General features: G+C 41.4%; 1 protein-coding gene across 7 annotated transcripts in view; it reads right to left on the bottom strand.

Annotated features, from left to right (window-relative positions):
- Positions 1-453: 453 nt before the first annotated feature.
- Positions 454-20,620, bottom strand: part of synrg (synergin, gamma) — a 32,776-nt gene continuing 12,609 nt past the window's right edge. For 4 of the 7 annotated variants that reach the window (XM_062385476.1, XM_062385478.1, XM_062385475.1 and 1 more), the window contains 11 exons: positions 19,164-19,288; positions 18,570-18,632; positions 16,341-17,297; positions 10,956-11,462; positions 9,245-9,408; positions 9,046-9,099; positions 8,316-8,412; positions 7,837-7,985; positions 7,474-7,584; positions 7,320-7,358; positions 454-1,533 (listed from right to left, as the gene is read on the bottom strand). In XM_062385476.1, coding sequence (XP_062241460.1) covers positions 1,402-1,533; positions 7,320-7,358; positions 7,474-7,584; positions 7,837-7,985; positions 8,316-8,412; positions 9,046-9,099; positions 9,245-9,408; positions 10,956-11,462; positions 16,341-17,297; positions 18,570-18,632; positions 19,164-19,288 — 2,398 coding nt within the window. In that variant the 3' untranslated portion in view covers positions 454-1,401. Of the gene's footprint in view, positions 3,803-7,319; positions 7,359-7,473; positions 7,585-7,836; positions 7,986-8,315; positions 8,413-9,045; positions 9,100-9,244; positions 9,409-10,955; positions 11,463-16,340; positions 17,298-18,569; positions 18,633-19,163; positions 19,289-20,620 lie in introns of all 7 variants that reach the window. The other 3 variants (XM_062385472.1, XM_062385473.1, XM_062385471.1) reach the window with 2 other exon arrangements.

Here is a 20,620-nt window from a genome sequence, read left to right as displayed (position 1 = left end):
TCAAAATGTTTGTCTTTGCTTCATTTACTTGTATAACTAATTAGTCATAAATTACATCGGACAACATGAAAGCTCCTAAAAGTGATGCCAAAACATCTTGATTGCCCCCTGGTGGCTGGGTGTGATATAAGATTAAATACCTACCTCCATGTTAGAAGATGAGACAAAAAAAGAAGAAAAAATTAATCACATTGCATACTTTACAATTATTCCTCAGAAATGGTTTCTCTAATTTTAGCTAGTTCTTATTCCATAAATGTTTGTTTACATTTTCATGTTCCTGTTAAGTTTATTTTTAAATAATAATTAACCATTATAAAAATGGGTTGACACTTAATGATTGGTTGAGAGCGTGTATCAGCAGGACCTTGATACTGTGGCTACATGTGTTTTATTTTGAAACTTTTGAACCAATTCTCTCTTGACCAAAATAATAACCTGTGACACTTTAAACCATATGCATACTGATTTATTTACTTCACATTCACATTACAGTTGGTCATTACTGCACTGCTACAGCAAGAAACTGTAACATACAAAAAGTGCTGCTGCAATTTGAGTTCACAATCACAGTCAACTTTCTTCCAGACTTTCAGGTTTGTTTTTGCACACAACACCAAGACAGAAAAAATGCACAACCGCTAACATAGTTCCCTTCAAGTCCCGGAATCACAAATACCTATAAAATACAATTTAAATTACCCGGTATTAGGTCAGACAGTGCAAAAGACATTCAAAGCAGTTAATTCAACACAGATCATTAAAAAGGTCTGCCTTCCAGCACAGCAGAGAGGGTTCGAATGCTGATGATTTACAAGAAGATAGTAAAACCACAACAGCCACAGAGTTTCATCACAACAGACCCAACGAACGTAATTCAAGCACGATAAGAGGCTCATCATCCAGCAGCTCGGGTTCCAGGGGGGGAATAAAGGAAGTCATGAATAAAACTCCTCTCAAACAGAAGCAAAGCAACAAGTGACATTAAAAAGATGTTTACAGACGTCCTCCGCCAGTGTTTCTCATCCTATTGCACACCTCATAAATACGATTATTTAGTCCGCTGCCGTGGAAATCATCTGACAGAGCATCGTTAAATCGAATCACCTTCAGTTTTACAGTCGACCTACATGTTAAAAGGTGATTTGATGAGAGGGCAGAGGAGTAACAATAACACCACGGATGGTAAATATTTAGAATGAGGACGTGAACGCAGCTTAAGTTCAATAAAGTGTGACGGAAAAGGAGGTCTCAGGATATAAAACAATAAATATAGAGGGATCCAGTGACTTCAAATGTCCTCCTTTCGCTTTCCACCCAAGGTGAGCCCCCACGCGGCAGCTCCACCTATCTGATGGTGATTAGCCCGTGTCTTGTTACCCTGGCAGCTGCAGCTCAAGCTCAGAGCAGGTCAGGCAGGATGAGGCCCGGGGGTTTAGGCTCCACACAGTTAATCCAGAAGTTGGCGCAGCTGGCGTGGTACTGGTGGCGCCCGTACAGCAGCCTGAAGTTGTCCGTCTCGGAGTTGAACGCCTGTCAGAGTGAAAGGGTGAAATATGAGAAACCCCCCCGAATCACAAAAGGCGAGAAATCCATCTGTGCGCACAGGAGGAAGAGAGACGTCTACACTCTACTGCAGCACTGGACTGCTCTACAAAGCCACAACAAGCAGGAAAACAGGGTTTAAAAACACAGCCTGACTTTTTGACACTTTACCTCAACATCTAAAAAGATATCCCGTACATTAAAACTAAACTGCAGTGACTTCTAAATGACAACTTACTGCTACTGAAGAGTAAGTTTTAATTTTCACAGTTTGCATAATCTACTTATATGGAGAGATAATGGTCCTGCTAACTGCTAAATAACCATCTGCGTAGCTTCTGACAAACAAAATCAAATACGGTTCAAACTTCATTTAAAAATCACATTTATTTAATCTATTTGATCAAAGAAATTAAGAAAAGGAACTAAAGTAAGAATGAAATCACACAATGTGTCTATTCTGCCTTTGAGATAAGCAGAGTTGATATGCAGAAAGTTAGTGATGATGATTATAAAAAAAGACTAACAGTCCTAATAGTGCATAGAATAAAGATCTAGTCCACAGTTTAGTTCTCATTCATAGTTTGTCTCTTCAATGCTCACTCTGCTCTGCTGTTATTTTTAATTTCCTCACTGCTTACCTTCAAGAATCACTACAAACACACTCTTATGATTGACTACATCGCTAAATAAGGTCATAATTGTTGATTTAGGGAATGAATCACATCTTTCCTCAGCGCAGCACAGAGGTGCCACAGCTCAGCGTCTGTTTTCGTGACCCTGCAGGACATCCCAGCAAAGTTATGCATGAGAAAAGCCACCTTTGGTAAAAGAGGATTTGGATTTGCAGGGTCTTGGAATGTCTACTAGGAAAGACTAGAGAAACCGAGGGGGGGGAAACTGCACTTAAATAACAAAAAAACAGTTGATAGGATTGAAAAGTGTAAATCTCTTTAGAACTGATGCACGAGCCCCATACTGTGAACATATCACTGCTCACGTCTAAACTTAAATGACTGTGTCAAAATTGAATAAAGAAATCTATAGACTTTCAGCAAACCTGAATACTAACACTGTTTCCTGACTTTCATGTCTGAATTCAAAGCAGCAGGCTCCTTGGTGCTGTGACACATTTTGCTACTGAACAGACCTGCGGAGACAACACGGCCTCCTTGGTGTTTCTGTGATTGTAGCAGAATAAATAAATGTTCCCCACGTGACACTGAAAGAGACACAAGGAGCTAAGACCCAACATTGACTCAGATATATATTTGGCTGCATCTGCTCGTGCAAGTGTTTCATCACAGCAAATCTAAATGTTAATAACTGTAATGAAAGCGCAAGGTGATGCAACGGCTGAACACGAAGAGTTTGAAGCCGTAAATTGTGTTTTCGCCGACAATTAACGGATGAATTTGAATTGGAGACACGGAGCTCTGACTCTCACTCTGCGAGTCGGCGTGTTCATTGGGCCCAGCTGTAGCCCAGTGTGTGCAATCAGGAGATGCTAATGTGTGCGACGTGCGGTTTGAGAGTTTGCATCCCCGGTGAAACACTGGAGCTGGAGCCAGAGAGAGAGAGAGGGAGAGAGAGAGGGGGATGAGTCATGTGCAGTGAATCAGAGCCTCCCACGCAGGAGGAGAGGGGACGCATGCAGGATGCAGCAGCTCCAGAGAAAACAACCACAACACACAATGAAGCCAGAGACGTCCCTTCCACCTGTCTGCTGGATGAAGGACTTTCTCACGCTGAGCTCAACACATTTCCACATTTCTGCTCATTCTCTCGCCCTCCTGTCAGAGGTCTTTTGTGCCCTGACCTACTTCTCTATGCTCTCGGGACTGCCAACGCTGGAAATGTTAGAGGGTGGTCACACAATGACGCACTGTAAAAACCTCCTGTTTTCACTGCAGAGCCTTTCCTCCTCAAACTCTCAGACTTCTCTCAGACTTCACCTGCATGACACTTGCATAATTTAAACTGGTGCTGTTCGTAATTAAACCTTCTGAAACAAGAGCCCGGGTATTCAGGCTCTCCTACCTGGAGCCGGTGACATAAATGAGCGACTGCTGATTCATCCGACCTCTGTAGCTGCATTTAAACGCTGAGGAGCCAGACTGAGCCAACGCCTGATTAGATATTGAAATCTGCTTTCAATCTACACTCTGCTGTTCTATATTATCTGATATTTGTATAGGAATACATAAAAAAAAGACATAATTACCCTTGACTTGCTGTCATTGTTTTTAGTCAATGCCTGTAAGCATAAGGAGTCAACATGTTGAGGCATATTCATGCAGAACCCGGAGCAAAGAAACGTGTGCACAGAATGACAAACACAAGCAGAGCAAACAGCGAGAGGAACTGTTTCAGCAGGACAGAGCTCCCGCTCACCAGAACGTCTGGATGTGAAAACATCAGAGAATCTGAGCTGTTACCGTCAGGGTTCATACACGTGTTCTGAGGCGATCAATCTCCAATATTGATTGAAAACCTGAGTCTGTGGAAGGTGCGTTCATAGCATCTTCCTATCAGAGCTCGGTAACTGTTGATTATAGACACATCTGGGCAGTAGGTGGAAGTAAACAAGCTGCCATTACTGCGAAGGGACGTTCACTAGTAAACCCACAAATAACAGGGACGTGTGTGAAGAATTGGATTGTTAAAGGATTTTTTCCTTTCATTAAAACAGAGCTAAATACAGCTGAAATAATAAAGAGTATATTTTGGACATTTGAAGAAAGTTTTAATCGACTACAATTATCTTCAGTTTTAACAAATGGGCTGTTCTGTTGAATGGTAAAGTCACTAAATCTAGTTTATTATTATTATATCCTCATATTTGTATCTATATTCTGATGCAAGTTGCTGACAAACAGGAGCCACTGGAAACGGTGCGATCCGTTGAGTGGCATGTGCTTCTGATTTAGAACCAGTGGAGATTTTAAAACCATTTGCTGACATGTAGTTAATTATATTAAATATATAAGAATTCCTGAGTCTAAAATGGCAGTAATGGGTAGTTTCAGCCCTATTCTTATTTTAATGAAGTGTCACATTTCTTGTGATTACAATGCAAGAAATAATTATGTTTAATGATTTAAATTATAAGCTTGAATTTAGCTCCTGCTGGTATAAATGAGCTAATGTGGACTGTGGACCGACCGGACAGACACAGTTCTTCAGAATTAGTATCTCACAAAACCTGTGTTATGACCTGTTCCAGACTCAGTAAACTCCACGTTAACAGAGACCAGCTTTATCTGCCAAGAGGAGGCATCTAATGACTGTGATTATCCATAAACATCTCTGCTCTCACTGTCAGCAAAATCATTTTCTGTTCAGCTCTCCACCGCAATAATGGCAGAAGTGCAGGACAACAATCCATGGATCTGTCTGTTGTAACTATTCAGTACAGGGAAAAATAGCAGGGATATCTAAAATCATTTGTGATGACTTTTTGTTCATCTTTCTGGGGGGAAATTGGATTTGATCAATGCCCAGACTTTTCAGATCTGGTTACTCTCCCTTTAGCCGTGTAAGAACCCTGCTAACCTGCCCCATCAAAGCATGCTGCGACAGGGATGGGCAAACTAATAACAGATTTATGAAGCTCAATGTTGTCAAGACATGAACATTCAGATTAAACTGACAAAGTTTGGATCGAAACTCAAATCAGCACCACGATCAACACCGCACACACTCAATAATCAGTCTAAATCCTTGAGGCGCTTCAGGACCTGCATTAATATAAATAGCCACGAATGCTAAATTATTCAACTTAAAATCCTTTCAAGTGCTTCTCCCTATAATTGCTCAAATTAGCATTTATCATTTAGCGGAGGAGCTGGAGCCTCATCAGCTGAGGAGTATCGCTTATGATAAAACTTTTAACCTGCTGCTGCCTTTGAGTTGCACACTGAGATCAGATTAAGCTGCTGACGGCGCCCATCCCTGACTCCAGCCGACCCAAAACTACTGCTCCAACAAGTCCAGGGTGAGACTGAGATCGTCAGCCCTAAATATTACAATATGATTTTTTGGCTTAATTTGTTTCAATAAATCATGACCATTTAATAAAACAAATTAAAATTCACAGCATGAATTTAGCAGGAGCCATTAATCTGTCAAGCGTTTTTCATTTCTTTAAAGCCACTGGCACATCAACAGCTCCACCCTTCTGTACCTCTGGTAGAAAAACAAATCAGTGCCTCTTCACTAAAGGACAATGCAACAATCAGCGCCGTCGGCTGAAGCAAACGTGCTTTTTCACTTCATTATTCTCTGAGGGGTTGCTATTCTCCACTTGGCTTTTATGCATTCTTACCAGCGAGGCTCTGCCAAAAATGTAATTAAAAGATGGGTTATTAATCTCCTGCTAGTGGCACAGAGAACGAAATAAAACTGCATTAATTTCAGCCTGCCTGTATGCACGCAAGAGAGAGAGAGGTGTGAGTGAGAGTGTGTTTGTTTGCTCAGGTTTATTATCAGCTGCACTCCCTGCTTATGACTAATGCGTAAGCCACATCTGCTCGCAGCCTTGATGCCTCTCAGTCAGCCATATCTTGCCCGCACCAACCATCTGGTTCTGGCGGAGCAGCGGAGGGAACACAAAAAACAATCAGCACCGCCACCCTGCCCTCGAAACCGCAGGGTGTGTGAATACCATTAATGGCCCACGCCGATGAGATTCACAGCCACCGGAGGTGAGGAGTTAGACACAGAGTGATTCTGCACATAGTGCCCCAGTCAGAGTAAATAAGTGAGGAGAAACACTGAGGGGTTGTTAGCCGAAAGCTAGAGAGGGGAGGAGAAACCTTGAGATGGAGGCGACAGAAGCGAAAATGAAACCCTTCCAAGACAAAGTGTCGACCTCGGTGGTCTTGAGGAACCAATCCCAGAGTGTAAAATCTCACCCTGAGGTGCCAAAGTGACAGCGCTGCTCTCTCACTTATCTCAAGAGCACACACATCATTATCCTTGGACACTTTCTGTACAAAAGCCAGGAGACAATGACCTACATTATCAGTTTGCTAAACCCCACCCTCTGTGATTAGCCAATAATAGCTCGGCAACTGTAACTAGACATGAGGTGCCTGTGTCGTCTATACAAGTCTGTTGGCTGTATAGACAAGTTTAGTCTCACAAGAGCAGCTCTGTCCTTCTCTTTGTGGGATTTGGTGGAAGTTTTACACACCAGCCACTGTTACATCAAATAAGTTTTCATCGTAAAACTGCAACATACTTTTTGGAAAGAGTTTGATGTCTTTGACCTGGTTCATCAGATAGTGAGGATGATTACTTTTTCACTGCACATCTGGTAGAAATGAACTCGAAACATTGACATAAAAACATATTTTTTTCGCTGACAAGATTTTCAAATCAATTCATGAATGTTGGCTCCTTTTAAGTCTACGAAAGATCGATGGTCACCGGCTGGAAATGAGAAGCCGCTCGTGTCCACTTCTGTTGGAAATCAATGAACCACTGAAAAGGTACAGAGAGCTTTGAGTGGTGAATCTGCCCTGATTCTAAACTTTACTGTGTTCGAGCTGTGGGATAATGAAACAGCCTGAGTTACTGTCAATAACTAGTGTTGGTGGGGTTCAGTGAACAGTCAATATAAGTGTGTTTTTGGTTTATGCTTTCTAACTGTGTATCCAGGCACTGGAACTGAGTCACTTTGGCCCCCCGCTGGGCTTATTGGTAAGAGAACAGGACCCTCGCTCCCCAGTGGGACAGAGTGGGATGAAATTAGTTTGACAGTTTCATACTCGTTTAAACAGACGTCCAAGAGTGCTTTCTTCTTTGTTCTGCAAGATGTTTCAAAGTCAAGGAAATGTCAGTCGTTATTTGCTGATGATGAGAAGAACATTTCATTTAAGAGTTATTTTGTTTGCCTGTGTGTGTGTGTGCGTGTTTACACACCTTGCTGCGTGAATCGACGTTGAGCAGACACACTCCACACGCCAGCTCCTTGGCATTCTTGATGCCGTGCTTCAGAATACAGGAGGAGAAATCTAGGGAGCTTTCATGAGGCTACACAGAGGGGCACAAACAGAAACACAAACACAACACTAGATTCACTAACACTTCATCATGTTATTGGCAGCCATTCCATTATGAATTGAACTTCAATACTCTATTATCATGCGTTCTTGAGTAACCTGCACATGAGCATGTAAACAAGTCTGGTTGGTGATAGAACACAGTAAAAGCAGCTGTATACATGTATATCAGTTTTCTGAGCTTTGCAACTCTGGCAGATATATCATTTTTCGAGTGTCTTACAGCGAGCTTGGCCAGAGACATGAAGCCTGTGAGGTTGTTCCATACACGGCTGATGTCCTTCAGCAACTGTTGCAGTTTCTCAGAGCTCACCGCCGTCGCCTTGATGCCCAGCTCCACACGCCTGGTGACGCGGTACACTTCCACCACACCTGAGAGAGAGAAAAATACAACAAGCACAAAAATTATAAATATAATGTTTACTTGCTCATTTGTGTTCCATTTGCTGTGTACAGTTGCTGTGACACGTTTGTCGGCCATAGCTTGTTAGTAGCAGAGAGACACAATAAGGGAGCGGGACCTTGTCGACCAGGCAGAGAAGCCATCACATCATAGCTTTTTCTAAACTAGTCCTTGGCCCTGTAACCTTCACAGGGTCGAGGCCACTCACAGAGTTCTTTAACAGCCTCTTGCTCACAATATGAAGCTAGCACTGACTTGTATGGCGGTATAATGGTGCACTGTGGTGCGTGTTTCCTCACCCAGCAGGTACTCCATTCCCTGGGCAGACTGGATGACCTCTGTGCAGACGGAGGAGCTGCTGATGCTGTTCAGGGTGTTGTTAGCTTGGGTGATGACCTTAGTGCCGGAAGACAGAGACCAGAGTTAGTGCTTATACACAATTTCAGCTCCTCATGATCATCATTATCATGAAGCAGTTGACCAGCAGTCTGTCACAATCCTCAGCTAAGACGTGTCCTGCTAGAAAACTATACTACTGACTCAGACAAGATTTGATTAGTCTTGTCTGGAAAACAAACTTTTGTTCACTGTCTCACTTACTGCTGGAATATGAAGACAAATTCTGCTCACATTCAGGTTTATTATTATAATTAGAGTTCATTTGAAAGGGTTTACATGCTCTGATGATCAGAAACTATCACTTTCCTCATAATGTCCATTGCTGCAGCTCCTCTTTTCAGCCTCTGTCTTAAACACTTGGTTTAAGATCCTATCTCTGTCAAACCCCAGCCTGATCTGATTGGTCAATCGCTTCCATGTCCTGAATCCTACAGTTAAGCTTCAGGTGGTAAATAAACAATTGGTCCTGAAACATAGTTTGATTGTCCTTCACTGTAACAACAGGTTGAAAAGCATTTCAGTGGCTTTTTCTTTCCTTAATTATTCTACTGTTTGTTTAGTATAGTCCCTCTCACAATAGAGTGTCACCATGGGACGATGTCAGACACAATACACAAAACACATACAAACCTCCAGAGCACTTTCCAGACACCTCTGCCACTCGTATGCGTAGCGCTCGCTCTCCTGCAACAACACAGCACAAAATTATCTTGAATGAACACAAAGACAAAACAGAACAGAGGACAATTGTCCTGAGTATTGAGCCGAAGTCTGGAGGTTACTAGGCAGCAGATAACATGTGGTGCGGTTATCAACGCGCCCTCCTCACCTCCACTTCCCCAGTCAGGTCCTTGTACTTGTCCCTGATGACGGGCAGGGCGGGCTTCTCGCTCAGGGTGTTAGATCGGTCCCTGAAGTGCTGCTCCGGAGCTGGAGACGGCGGCGAACGGCCAATCTCCTTCTCACCCAAACTGTGACTGCGTTTGTGGGAGCCTGAGGCAAAGACAGGAGAGAATAGAGAGATAATGTTAGAGAGGACCACAAACACATATACAAACTTTAAAAGAATAATTCCCTCAATTTAGTAACCCATGGCTATGACTCATTTTGAGATATGCACCCGTTTGTTTGCAATCATTACACTGTCACTCTGTTGCAGCTATTTCCTCCCGGACGAGGACAGCACTTAATTTGTGACAAACAATAATTACATACAAAACAGACACACAAATATGCAGCTATGAATTATTCATAGGGACTCACAAATGGACAAATTTGGGCAGGGTACCTCAACAAACATGGATACAAACATATGCAAAACTCAATATTCCAGTGGGACTGCCAGTGAGAGAGAGAGAGAGTGTGTGTGTGTGTATGTGCTCTTGTACAGCTGTTTTTATGAGGACCAGTTTGTGTCTACATACTACGGAGTGAGGACATTTTGGCCGATGTTGGGATTTTAAATCTTAGCTTCTCTGGGTGTGTGTGATTGAAGATGTTTATGGAAACAGAACAAATGAAAGGAGGGTGGATGCAGGAGCAGTTTGGGCCAGATATAAGGCCTTCACTCAAATGATTAATAACAGGTTTAGGTTAGGTTAAGGGTTAGGCATTTATTTTGGATGGTAAAGGGCTAAGGAATGCATTATGCCAATGAGTGTCCTCACTAAGACAGTTGTGCAACCAGGTGTGTGTTTTGTGTGTGTTTGAGACATGCATCATCCTCCCCATATAACCCCAAAGCCCCACATGATCAGATCACTGTTCCAGTTGCTGAAGATGAGTAAGTAAAGTCATCTACTTCACACACATTAAATCCAGCCGATGAAGATACATCAAAGGGATACATGTGCTTTTATCACCATGCAGGAAAAGACTAATACATTATTTGTGGAACATTACACCAGTAAAAATAACAGCCTTTAAGTGGACATGGTTAATTTCTGCCCATGGATTTGTAAATCCGCTCATCTATCTCATCAGTCACTGCCATTGGAGCAGGGCCGTCATCTCAACACTGCCATCTAATGTCTGACAGCTTTAATACAGATCTGATGGAGCCGTCGAGTCGGAACTGGGTGGAAGGAGAAGCTTGAGAATTCCCAAAATTTGAATAACTGATTGACTAAATAAGTTATGTGAAACACATTCACATGTTGTAGCTTCTTAAATGTGAGGATTTACTGGTTTTCTCCATTGGTTTATGTCGTCTTGAATTTATTACAGAGACGAAAGTAGAAACAAATTTGGCGACATTGTCTTGGGATTGGTAACTTGTTATGGGCAGGTGATTAATATGACCCTTGATTAAGCAATTTATTGACTAGTTTTATTAGTCAATCAAATATTCCCAGAATCCAAACTAATGTCTTTAAATGTCTTGTTTTTGCCTATCAACAGCCCAAAAATATTCACATTACATGGAGTAAAACAAAGCAAGACAATCAACTAGCTGTTTCACAATTACACTGATTGATTAAGAGATAAGTCAATTATAAAGAATGTTTGCATTAAAAAAGGTGTGAAGGTGACTGGCTCACCTTGAACGCACAGGTCAAAGGTTGCCAGCTCATTCTTGATCATCTCCTCACTGGACTTGACCTTGGCCTGAGTGCTTGCTTTGAGGAAGTCCGACCTGCCAAACTTGGGCTTGTCGCCCTGGAAGGCGGCAAACTCATCTGGGGCTTCGCTCTGGTTCCCCTCTGAGCCTGTGTCAGCTGTGGCAGCGGGCGAGTCGGATTTTTCAGAAACGGTACTTGCAAAGTCTCCGAAGTCGTCCTCATCGTCAACACCTCCTTGGTCACCAGAGCTGAAGTCCGCGAAGGCCTCAAACTTGTCATCTACCAAGTTGCTTGTGATGTTCTCTACACTGCCGACGGTGAGCTCCTTCCTCTGGGGTGGGCCTAAGGATGGAAGAGAAGCTCCATCCAGGACTTGTGGCCGTCCGACCTCACCCGACAGACACTCCTCCCTTTCTGACCAGTCAAAGCTGGTCAGGGTGCTGATGCCCGACGTGCCAAACGGGTCAAATTTCAGGTCGTCTCCTTCTGTAATGACAACACATATATACCAGTGGTTCCTAGGAGTAGCACAGAAGCTGTCATGATAGGATGTCGATAAATGAGCCTGAGAAACTAAAATTGCTTTTGATTATCACTATGCTACTTATCCACTGTTGAAGTGATATACGATCCTTTAGTCATAGTGAGGTGTTGAGGAAAAAACCCTTTAAGGGTCAGTTCACCCAAACTACAAAACATATGTTTTCATGTAAATCTAGCCATAGAGATAGTTTTAGTTCTATTTTTTTCTAAAAGCAATATCCCAGTTACCCTAATTAACTGACCTTACTGTGAACAGTTTTCATCAGCACTACTCAACTAGGGCTGCACAGACTAGTGCTTAAATTGATTAGAAAGGAATTTAATTAATTTCTCAAGTGAAGGCATCACACCCTTGCAGCTTCTCAAAATGAAGGATTTGCTTACATGTTAGAGCTGATACAAATAATCAATGATTTGATTGACAGAAAGATTAGCTGTAACTATTTACCAATCTATAAATACTTCAAGTAACACATTTTAAACATTTTCCAATTTGAGCTTCTTTGATGAGAGGATTTGCTGCTTTATTTTGGTACAGTCAATTGTTTTGGATTGATGAGAGAAAATAAGATGATTAATGACGGCACCTTGTGTTTGATGGTGTTTCATTGACCAAATGATTAATACATAATTCAAGAAAATAATCAAATTATAGTTGGTTGCTGCCCTTCTTTGAACCAAAGAGGGAGATTGTAAGGAAAATTTACGGATTATCCAAAAGAATTGCTGTTGTTGTTTTTGGAGAGAAATGGTTCTGTTGAATCTCTGATCTGTAATTTTTCCCCTAAATGAATCACAATTCACCTCCATTGTTCTGAGATGGAGGCAAAATGTTTTACAGATCTATGAAAACACATACAAATAAAACCAAAATCTGCTTAGTGTCACTGCAGAAAGTGTCAAAATATTTGTTTATCTTAGTTTTTTCATAATTTCGGTGAATTGAAGCTGGAGCTTGACATCTATCCCATGTTCTGCCTAGTCAACAGTGTACAGAATGAGATCAGATGTGTTGTGTGATATTCCCTCCCCATATTTTACACTTTCACAAAAGATATGAAAACAAATGCTGCAATAATCTGGCAATGACAGATGTTATTATTCAACATGTTTATGATCCGATGCAGCTGCCTTGTTATTAGCCTAGCAGCTGAATAATACACGTTGTTGCACACACCATGTTGGAAGAATACATCCTCAAACCCATACCCACATGAATCGTGTTAAATAATTCATCTCAAGCCGAGTAAACGTGTTGTTTTGATGCCTGGGCTGAATCTTGAACAGAAAATTACTGTCAACATCTACTTCAACAAGCTGCTGCTTTTTTTTGTAGTGGACAAATCCTCGGCTCCGTTTTCACTGGGGACAATAAACTCTAATTCTAAATCCTACATGATGGATGTTCAAACATTAATAAAATCTCTGTCACTGCTGCTCCTGGGTGTCGTGCGTTGTTTTGTTTGTGATCAGTTTTTTAATGACTAACACTAACTGACAGATCTATACAGCTTCCACACGTTTGTCAACACTTCAGTTTCCACGTCTCCCTCTCAGTTTCTCTCACACACACTCACGGACACACAAACCGGCGCACTGAACCCTTCCTATTTTGCATGACAGAACCCTCAGGTACAAAAAGCAATTTGTGAAATTGACAAGGATCTAGAGCTGTAAGCCTGACATCGCATCACTTTATGGCCTTTCGGGAAAGGAAAAAGGAGAAAATAAGACGGTACGCATTTCAGCAATACCAACAATAATATTTATTACAACAACATGGGCAGAGAGAAAGAGAGAAAGATCACAAAGTACTGTGAAAGAGGTCTATCATTACAAGAGGTTTGTCAAACTAACACTTCGTAAAATTTGATTTCAGTCATTTAGGATACAAGGGCATGCAGAGTCAAGAGAAAAAGGAGGAAAACAAACAGCCAGAAGATAAAACAAAGAGAGTCCGAAGGATATAGAACAGAAACCAGAATGAGAAGGCACATTCACAGACTAAAACCAGTAACTCTGGGGAGATAACAAACGTTGTTTTAATATTAGCATGTAAAGCAACAGGTGTTTGTTTTTTGGAAAAAAGATTTGAGTACAGAACATTTGAAAAGCCAGGTTGAAAAGAGAATTCAAAGAACAAGCTCAAGGCAGGAGGCGTTATTAACCCTTTGAGGACCTGAGGGGACCACATGGTTAAATAGGTTTTTGAACAAACTGCACTTAAGGAGCAGCACAGACTTTAAAGCCACAATTTAGGAGGCTGTTTATGCATTTTGTCAATTGGGAAATTAGATAAATTAGATAAATTCTGGTGTTTATTCTAGGAAATTAAGGAGGAGTAGATCACAACCTCTCCATGTAAACGCGAGAAGTGACCTCGTTCAAGCACTCAAAGGGTTACAGAAAACAAAGAGGGCCGTCCTTACACCTGACATCCCAGACAGGGCCTTAATTACATCTATTCACAGATGCAGAAACAGATTTAAAGAGACAGTATCATTTTTCTCTTGCTACAATAATTGTTTGTCGAAATCGGCCTAATTTGCACAAACTCTTCCCCAAAATAAATAGAACATCAATATTTTCAGAGTTCAGATCAGAGCATGAACCTAAAAATACTGCAATGAACATCTGAATCTGACTGAATACTTTAAGCTACATTTAATTTTCATAGTTTGCAAATCACAACAAGGTCAGGGAGTCTTCCTAGTGTCAAAATAAGAGCTCATATTCCTGTAATAAAAATACACTATTAAATCTGTAAGTATACATTTGTTTTCCTTCGATAAAAACAACTTGCAATACTGTTATGCATAAAATGGTTATCAGGTATTACGTTCTTGTCAATTTCACAAATTGAAAAGGCAGGCACACTGCAGCAAAAAGCAAGGCAGGAAGGGTAAATACTAACTTCATTATGTTGTCAAAGAGTCAGACCGTAGAGCCACACATGATTAACTCATGCTGCAATATCACAGATAAGGTTGAAAAAAATAAATTTGAATCAGATTCCTTTTGTGCTCCAGACTCAAAAGGAAGCTCTCAAAAGAAATACTGTCTCTTTAAGATTGCTTACATAGCCAGAATTACAGTGCAAAGCATGGTGAGGTGCTCGACCTGCTACGATTCAACTTTGACAGGTTAGACCCAGAGCTCCCCAAGAACAAGAACAGCAGAAAGAAGTGGAGGAGAAATGTATGGTGGAAACTTTTAGGAACGTATCAATGTTTAACTACTTCTAGCCAACTAACAGAAGCCCTAATGTTTAGCTGCATCTCCACAGAGTGTTTTAGTCTCAGCACAGAGGGGCGTGTTTGGGTTAAACCAAATCTGACTCCTGTACAGGAGCTGAAATAAGGCAATGGGGATGTTTACTTTTATGATTTCCTCTGGTCAAAGCAGGAACTAATTATGAATTCCTTAGATGAAACTGAGAAATGATCTGATATGTTGAAATACTTAAAGCTGAGAAACATCCAAGCAGACATAAGTGTGCTCAACTCGACAGGTGGGGACATCGTCAACTTTCTCCAGCCACAGAAAATTGTCAAATTAAGTTGCAAATCACACGTCTTAATTTGCAAGGCTTTCACGTGAATAAACGCAGTCTTAGGTTATATTAAAAGTGGGTCTTGAATGTTTTTTTGTGAAATATGAGCCATGACATGGAAGGTGAGAGGCTATGTGACTAAATGATGAGCACTGGAGAGAGGAAGAGAGGGAGCACTGACATGGACTTTATCCAATTATTAAGATAATGAGTTGGATTATCTTTTAGTAAATGAAGCAACAAAACGTTTTAGGTAAACGGTAACTCCACTTTCATGGATGTGAGGTAGAGGGGAGGAAAAAACTAACATGATCTTACAGAATTATCTCATAATTAGAGTGCCATTTCAAATAATACTGCATGACACGTCTGATAATACTGCAGGGTAATACAGCAGCTGACGCACATCTCTGCTGCTTTCTCGACACAAAACATAGCTGTTTCAAAATAGCTTGGTTGCCATTGTTGCATGCAAAATGTCCTATTTATGGTAGAATTTCATATTTGGCTCTTAAAATATTTTTAACTGGTGCAGAAGCAGCACAAACCAAACGTCAACAGTTAAAAAGTTGAAATATGGCTTACAGATAAAGCTTTTAGTAAACTGCAGCCTTTTTTGCAAAACCTGTGATTAAAATAAACAAGAGGACATCGCCACAACAACCCCTTGTACTCGTCTGTATTCTATTCTTGCTCTCTGTGTCCAACCACACACACACACACACACGCAAACGCACATACACACAAACACACACACGCACACAGACACACACACACGCTCAGACTGGCCTCTAGCGACAAAACGCTCACTGAGGGGAAGAAATGTGGACATAACAGACAGGAAGCTAATCCGAATCACACAGACAGCCACCAGGGACCTCATCTACGAACTATTCTGCCATCACATTAAAGCCAGGCACACATCATTAGTAAATTAATAGAGATGCGCCTTGACACTAATAATATATGCAAATAAATAGGGAGGGGAATGTTGAAATAAAGGAGGAACTAAGATTCAAATAAATACGTAAATAAATAAATATGTTGATGAATGATGAAATGTAGTATGAAAGATATAACATGATATGTTATTGATGTAGTGTCATGACTGTCCTCTGTTTTTGAGCATATTAAAAACCTTTACTTGCTCTCTGATCCCGTTTTTGTTGGGTCGATGGGCACCGAGGAGGAGAGGCCACTGCTGGCCATGGTATTAACACTGTGTAACCCGGTGGAGCCTCACCAGAGCAAACGCACTAGTTCCTCACCTGTAGCCGGGGGCTGGTGGGCAGAGAGACCCGGCAAATCCAGAGAGCTGTCCGACATCACGTGCTTCAGATCCCCACCCATGTCCGACAGCTTCATGTCGAGCTGCACTGAGAGAGCGTCCTCGGAGTCATCTTTTCCCACACTGCTCCCCCCAATGGATGGGAGGTCAAGTGACTTAACAGAGGCACAGTCCTCTGTGCCCAGTTTGAAAACAGTCACCTTGTCCACCAGAGTCTTCTCTGAAGCCCCAAGGGCTGTGCAGAACTTCGAGGACTGAAAATCAGCGAAGTCATCTGTGTCGCTTTTGAGGGATGAGAAGGAGCCACCGCCACTCTCCTTGTTGTCATCGTATGCGAGGCCTCCCTCCAGAGACAGCTGCTTGAATACGTCATACTTGTCGGAGTTCTGCTGAGGCCTCTGCTGCGTGGAGGTGTCCCCTTGGACTCCCGCTCTGCTGTCGCCTTTAGGCTCCCCACCAGAACTGCCGAATGCCATAAAGTCTGCAAAGTCGTCCTGAGTCGCTGCTGCAGCTACGCCCGCTGCTGAAGGTTGAGCAGCGTCAGAGGAGGAGCCAAAGAGGGCAAAGTCACCAAAATCATCTGAGCCCCCCCCTGGAGGTTTAGCTCCACCTGGTCGGAGCACTAAAGAGGGGGGCGCTGACACAGAGGGGAAGGTGCAAGGTTTTGTGTCAGTAGAAGCAGGAATAGACGGAGCTATAGAAGAGAAAAGGTCCATGTCGGCTATGTTGAGGGGATTTTTAGTCTGAGAAAGAGACACTGCTGCCTGCTGCTGTGGTAGCTGTTGTAGAGACTGAGAGTTTGGGAAAGCAGAGGAGAAAGCTGGCTGGAAGATTTTGGCCTGTTCTGAAGGGTCTAATGGAGATACGCTGTCGGCGGTTTTAAAGTCTGTGAAGCCATCATCAGCGCTGACAGACTTGAAATCTGCAAATCCTTCCCCTGTGAAGCAAAGACAACAATTTCAGATAAGTTAGAAAGCATTTAAACATGGCAGCGATGATTCTGTCAGTTTACAAGAAAATAAGTGATTGGATAAGTTTGACTCTCTGTGCATGGCTCGATCTTCAGATGAACTGCAGTGGCCGAAGAAAAGCAAACATCACTGCACAAAAAACAACGCCATCCAAAGACACATACACACACTACCATGCAGTGAACTGTTCAAACTGAAACTGAATAATATCAAGCCAAACTACAACCCATGTCCATCTTAACAAGTTGTAGGGTCTGTTTACATCTTAGGGTAAACTTCTCCCAGAGAAATGACAGTAGTCAAGAAGTAGTTCTTAATCCTTTTTCTATCAGATAGATATTGTCAATGTCCAACAGTATTGGGAATGATACTGACTGCAAATACGGATTTACGAAAAAACCCATTAATTAAATCAGTTTCAAGTTTACTTGTTACAACTTTTTTGTAGATATCTCAGTGTATGTGAGCCGGTATATTTAAGCAAAATTGGAAGCCAACGATTATTCTTACAAGATGTATCATAGATATCTTCAAATATGTTTCTTTACAGGAAAGATAAGGTCAAACGGAAATTACAAGTTAAGATGGGCATTTTTTTTGAGAATCTACACATACGCAATAAAAAACTTTTGCAGTGATAACATTTCTCAGTCTTCTTTCTCAAATGGATGCAACATGACATTGATATAAACCACCCCAAAAAGTCAGAATGCATCCTTGAGTCTCAGTGGTTGTGTAATATATGCACTGCTGGAAATAGAGAATCTGTTCACACTCGTGTGAGGTGGAAAGAGAGCTAGAGTAACTAATGAGCTCATTAAGGAGATGGAGCCTGAACGTGCCCAGGAAAGGTCACCGCAAAGCATGACTTACTGGAGTTGTAAGAGCCGTCCCCATCGGAAACTGTTCTAATGAAACAGGGCCGGGAAACACAACGGTATCAACACTGTAGTACCCGATACAGTGTAAACATGGAGCAATATTAACATGGTATTGTAGTGACCGGACAGCTTTACCCAAAGTACAATAAAACCAATCTCTTCAATACAAATTCCAACCAATATCTCTATTCATTTTCTCACAGGAACCATCTCAGAGCCCAATATGTCCGTTTTGGTTTTTGGTGAAGAAGCCAAAGGAATTTACATTACACAAAATGTATTTAGAATGACAATTAATCTGCTGTTGTGTATTTAAGTGTAATAGTGTGGACTTGGATGTGAAGTGAAGTCCCTTACCAACTGGTTTCTTGTCAGCAGGTGGCTCAAGCTGCCTGAAAACACTGTATTTATCTCCAATATCTAGAATAGAAAAAAAAAAAAAAAAACATTTATCAGACAGGCATTTATGAAGTTTTCAATGGTATATTTTTCTCTAGGTATTGTCCAAAAGAAAAAAACTCTGAGTTTATAAGAAGATACAAATATCCCTATAGAACTGCATGTGCTCATGACAAAAAGTTGCAGTAGGGAAACTTCAGGGATCAATGCTGTATTAGACTTTATAAAATATAGTATTGGGTGGATAGGAAAGGATACTATTTCACAATCTACAAAACACTGTTTGAACTGTTCCTCAGTCAAGTCTTGTGTGGAAATGTGTGGAACCCCATCTGGGTGAGGAGACACCTGAGGCGATGGTTTCACTCTATTTGCTCACTATCTACCTATAAGGCAGCAGGAGGGCTGTCATTCTCAGCCCTGCTGTGCTGGTTTAAACATTGAAGATCATATTTTTTGTCCCATCATAACCTCCTTCATCTTTTCTTCAAAGGTTTTCCTGGCTGCAGAGCAGACAATAAAGCCTATATATGAGGTGTATGGGGAAGATACCTGGGGCATGGGGTGTAGGCTCTGCAGGCGGATCTACAGACAGCTGCTTGAAGACAGCATACTTATCAGAGGATGTCACAGAAGCGGAGGAGGAACCAGACACTGGAGTCAGCATGGCAGGTGCACTGCAGGGACACAAAAGTCAGCTATAGTGAGAAATCAGGAGAGAGTGAAGTTCAACAGTAAAGTTAAATCCCCATAAGCTTGCCTGTGCTGACTGAACCTTTACACTGGGATCCCAAAGTTTAGAGAGTCACAGTTTTGTGTGAAAAGCTTTTTCATCTTTCATCATTTCTACAAACAATGATAGTGACAATGATGCTGTTGCATCCATGTTTAAACAAGAAAATACTTCATGAAAATATACTCATTCACACTCAAATTCACATAGAGAGATGTAAAGGTTGATTTTATCAATATCTACACTACATAAAAAGCTACAATAACTGCTAAATAGTTAAGCTTAGCAAAAGAACTAGAAAAGAGCTCGCTAATTAACATGATATATTTAATTGGTATAATTCATGCAGAACCAGAGTTATGTGGAGGACTTGGTTGATCGCACTGCCGAACCGTCATCAAAGCTAAGCCACGATATAGTCTGGCACATAACTCTCGGTAAAAAAACAAATGATTGTTTTCAGACTTTGATTTTTGGATGGATTAAAATTTGTGTGTTATGCTACTACTGTGAGATACAACAGGCTTATTTGAGAATGCATTTAAATATGAATGTTTATTACAAATGTGGCTGATTTGATGAGCAAGCAATAACGTTAATCATTAAGCTCACTTTTCTAGTAAATGTTCGTTTCCTCGGCTCTCTTCACAGCAGGACAGCTGACAGCAAGTTATGCTTGCAACTTCAAACTAGCAACCTAACAAGAGCCTTTCAGTCTCACATTTAATAAGACAACGATCTCAGACTGAGGGAAATTCTTGTTACAGTCAGGAGTGTATGTTTTCATAGAGGAGGATTATAAAACGCCTACAGCACATGGACGTGGGATAATTCAGCTCTGCTTTCCCTTTGTCTTTCAGTTGATAATTGCCTTTCAGCTCCCTCTCCATGAAAGGACAGTGTCTCCATATGGGTGGAAAGTAATATAAAGAAATGAGCTTATCTACTGTCCACTGAAATTAATTCATTAGGAGATGACCCAAACTCATTGTTATTCTGAGGAGGTTATAAGGAGATATCCAGACAATGTGTCTGACTGTATGGCTTCGAAGACAGACTACGCAAGACACAAGTATTATTCAGAATAACTCAACTATAAATAAACCAACCGAGGCTGAATATTAGACCCTCATCACTGCAGAATAGTTTCTTCAGAAAAGTAAAGTAGCTAGATTGCAAAGGGAGTCAGAAATGAAGATATTTATTTCTTGTACTGTAAATTCAGCATTTGGTGAATGTCACCAACTACAAAACTGGTTTAGGAACACTCAGTGTC

This window comes from Platichthys flesus, chromosome 4 (assembly GCF_949316205.1).
Source record: "Platichthys flesus chromosome 4, fPlaFle2.1, whole genome shotgun sequence".
Taxonomy (NCBI): domain Eukaryota; kingdom Metazoa; phylum Chordata; class Actinopteri; order Pleuronectiformes; family Pleuronectidae; genus Platichthys; species Platichthys flesus.
The sequence above is the reverse complement of the archived record's forward strand: the minus strand, read 5'-3'. Positions and strand labels throughout refer to the sequence as shown.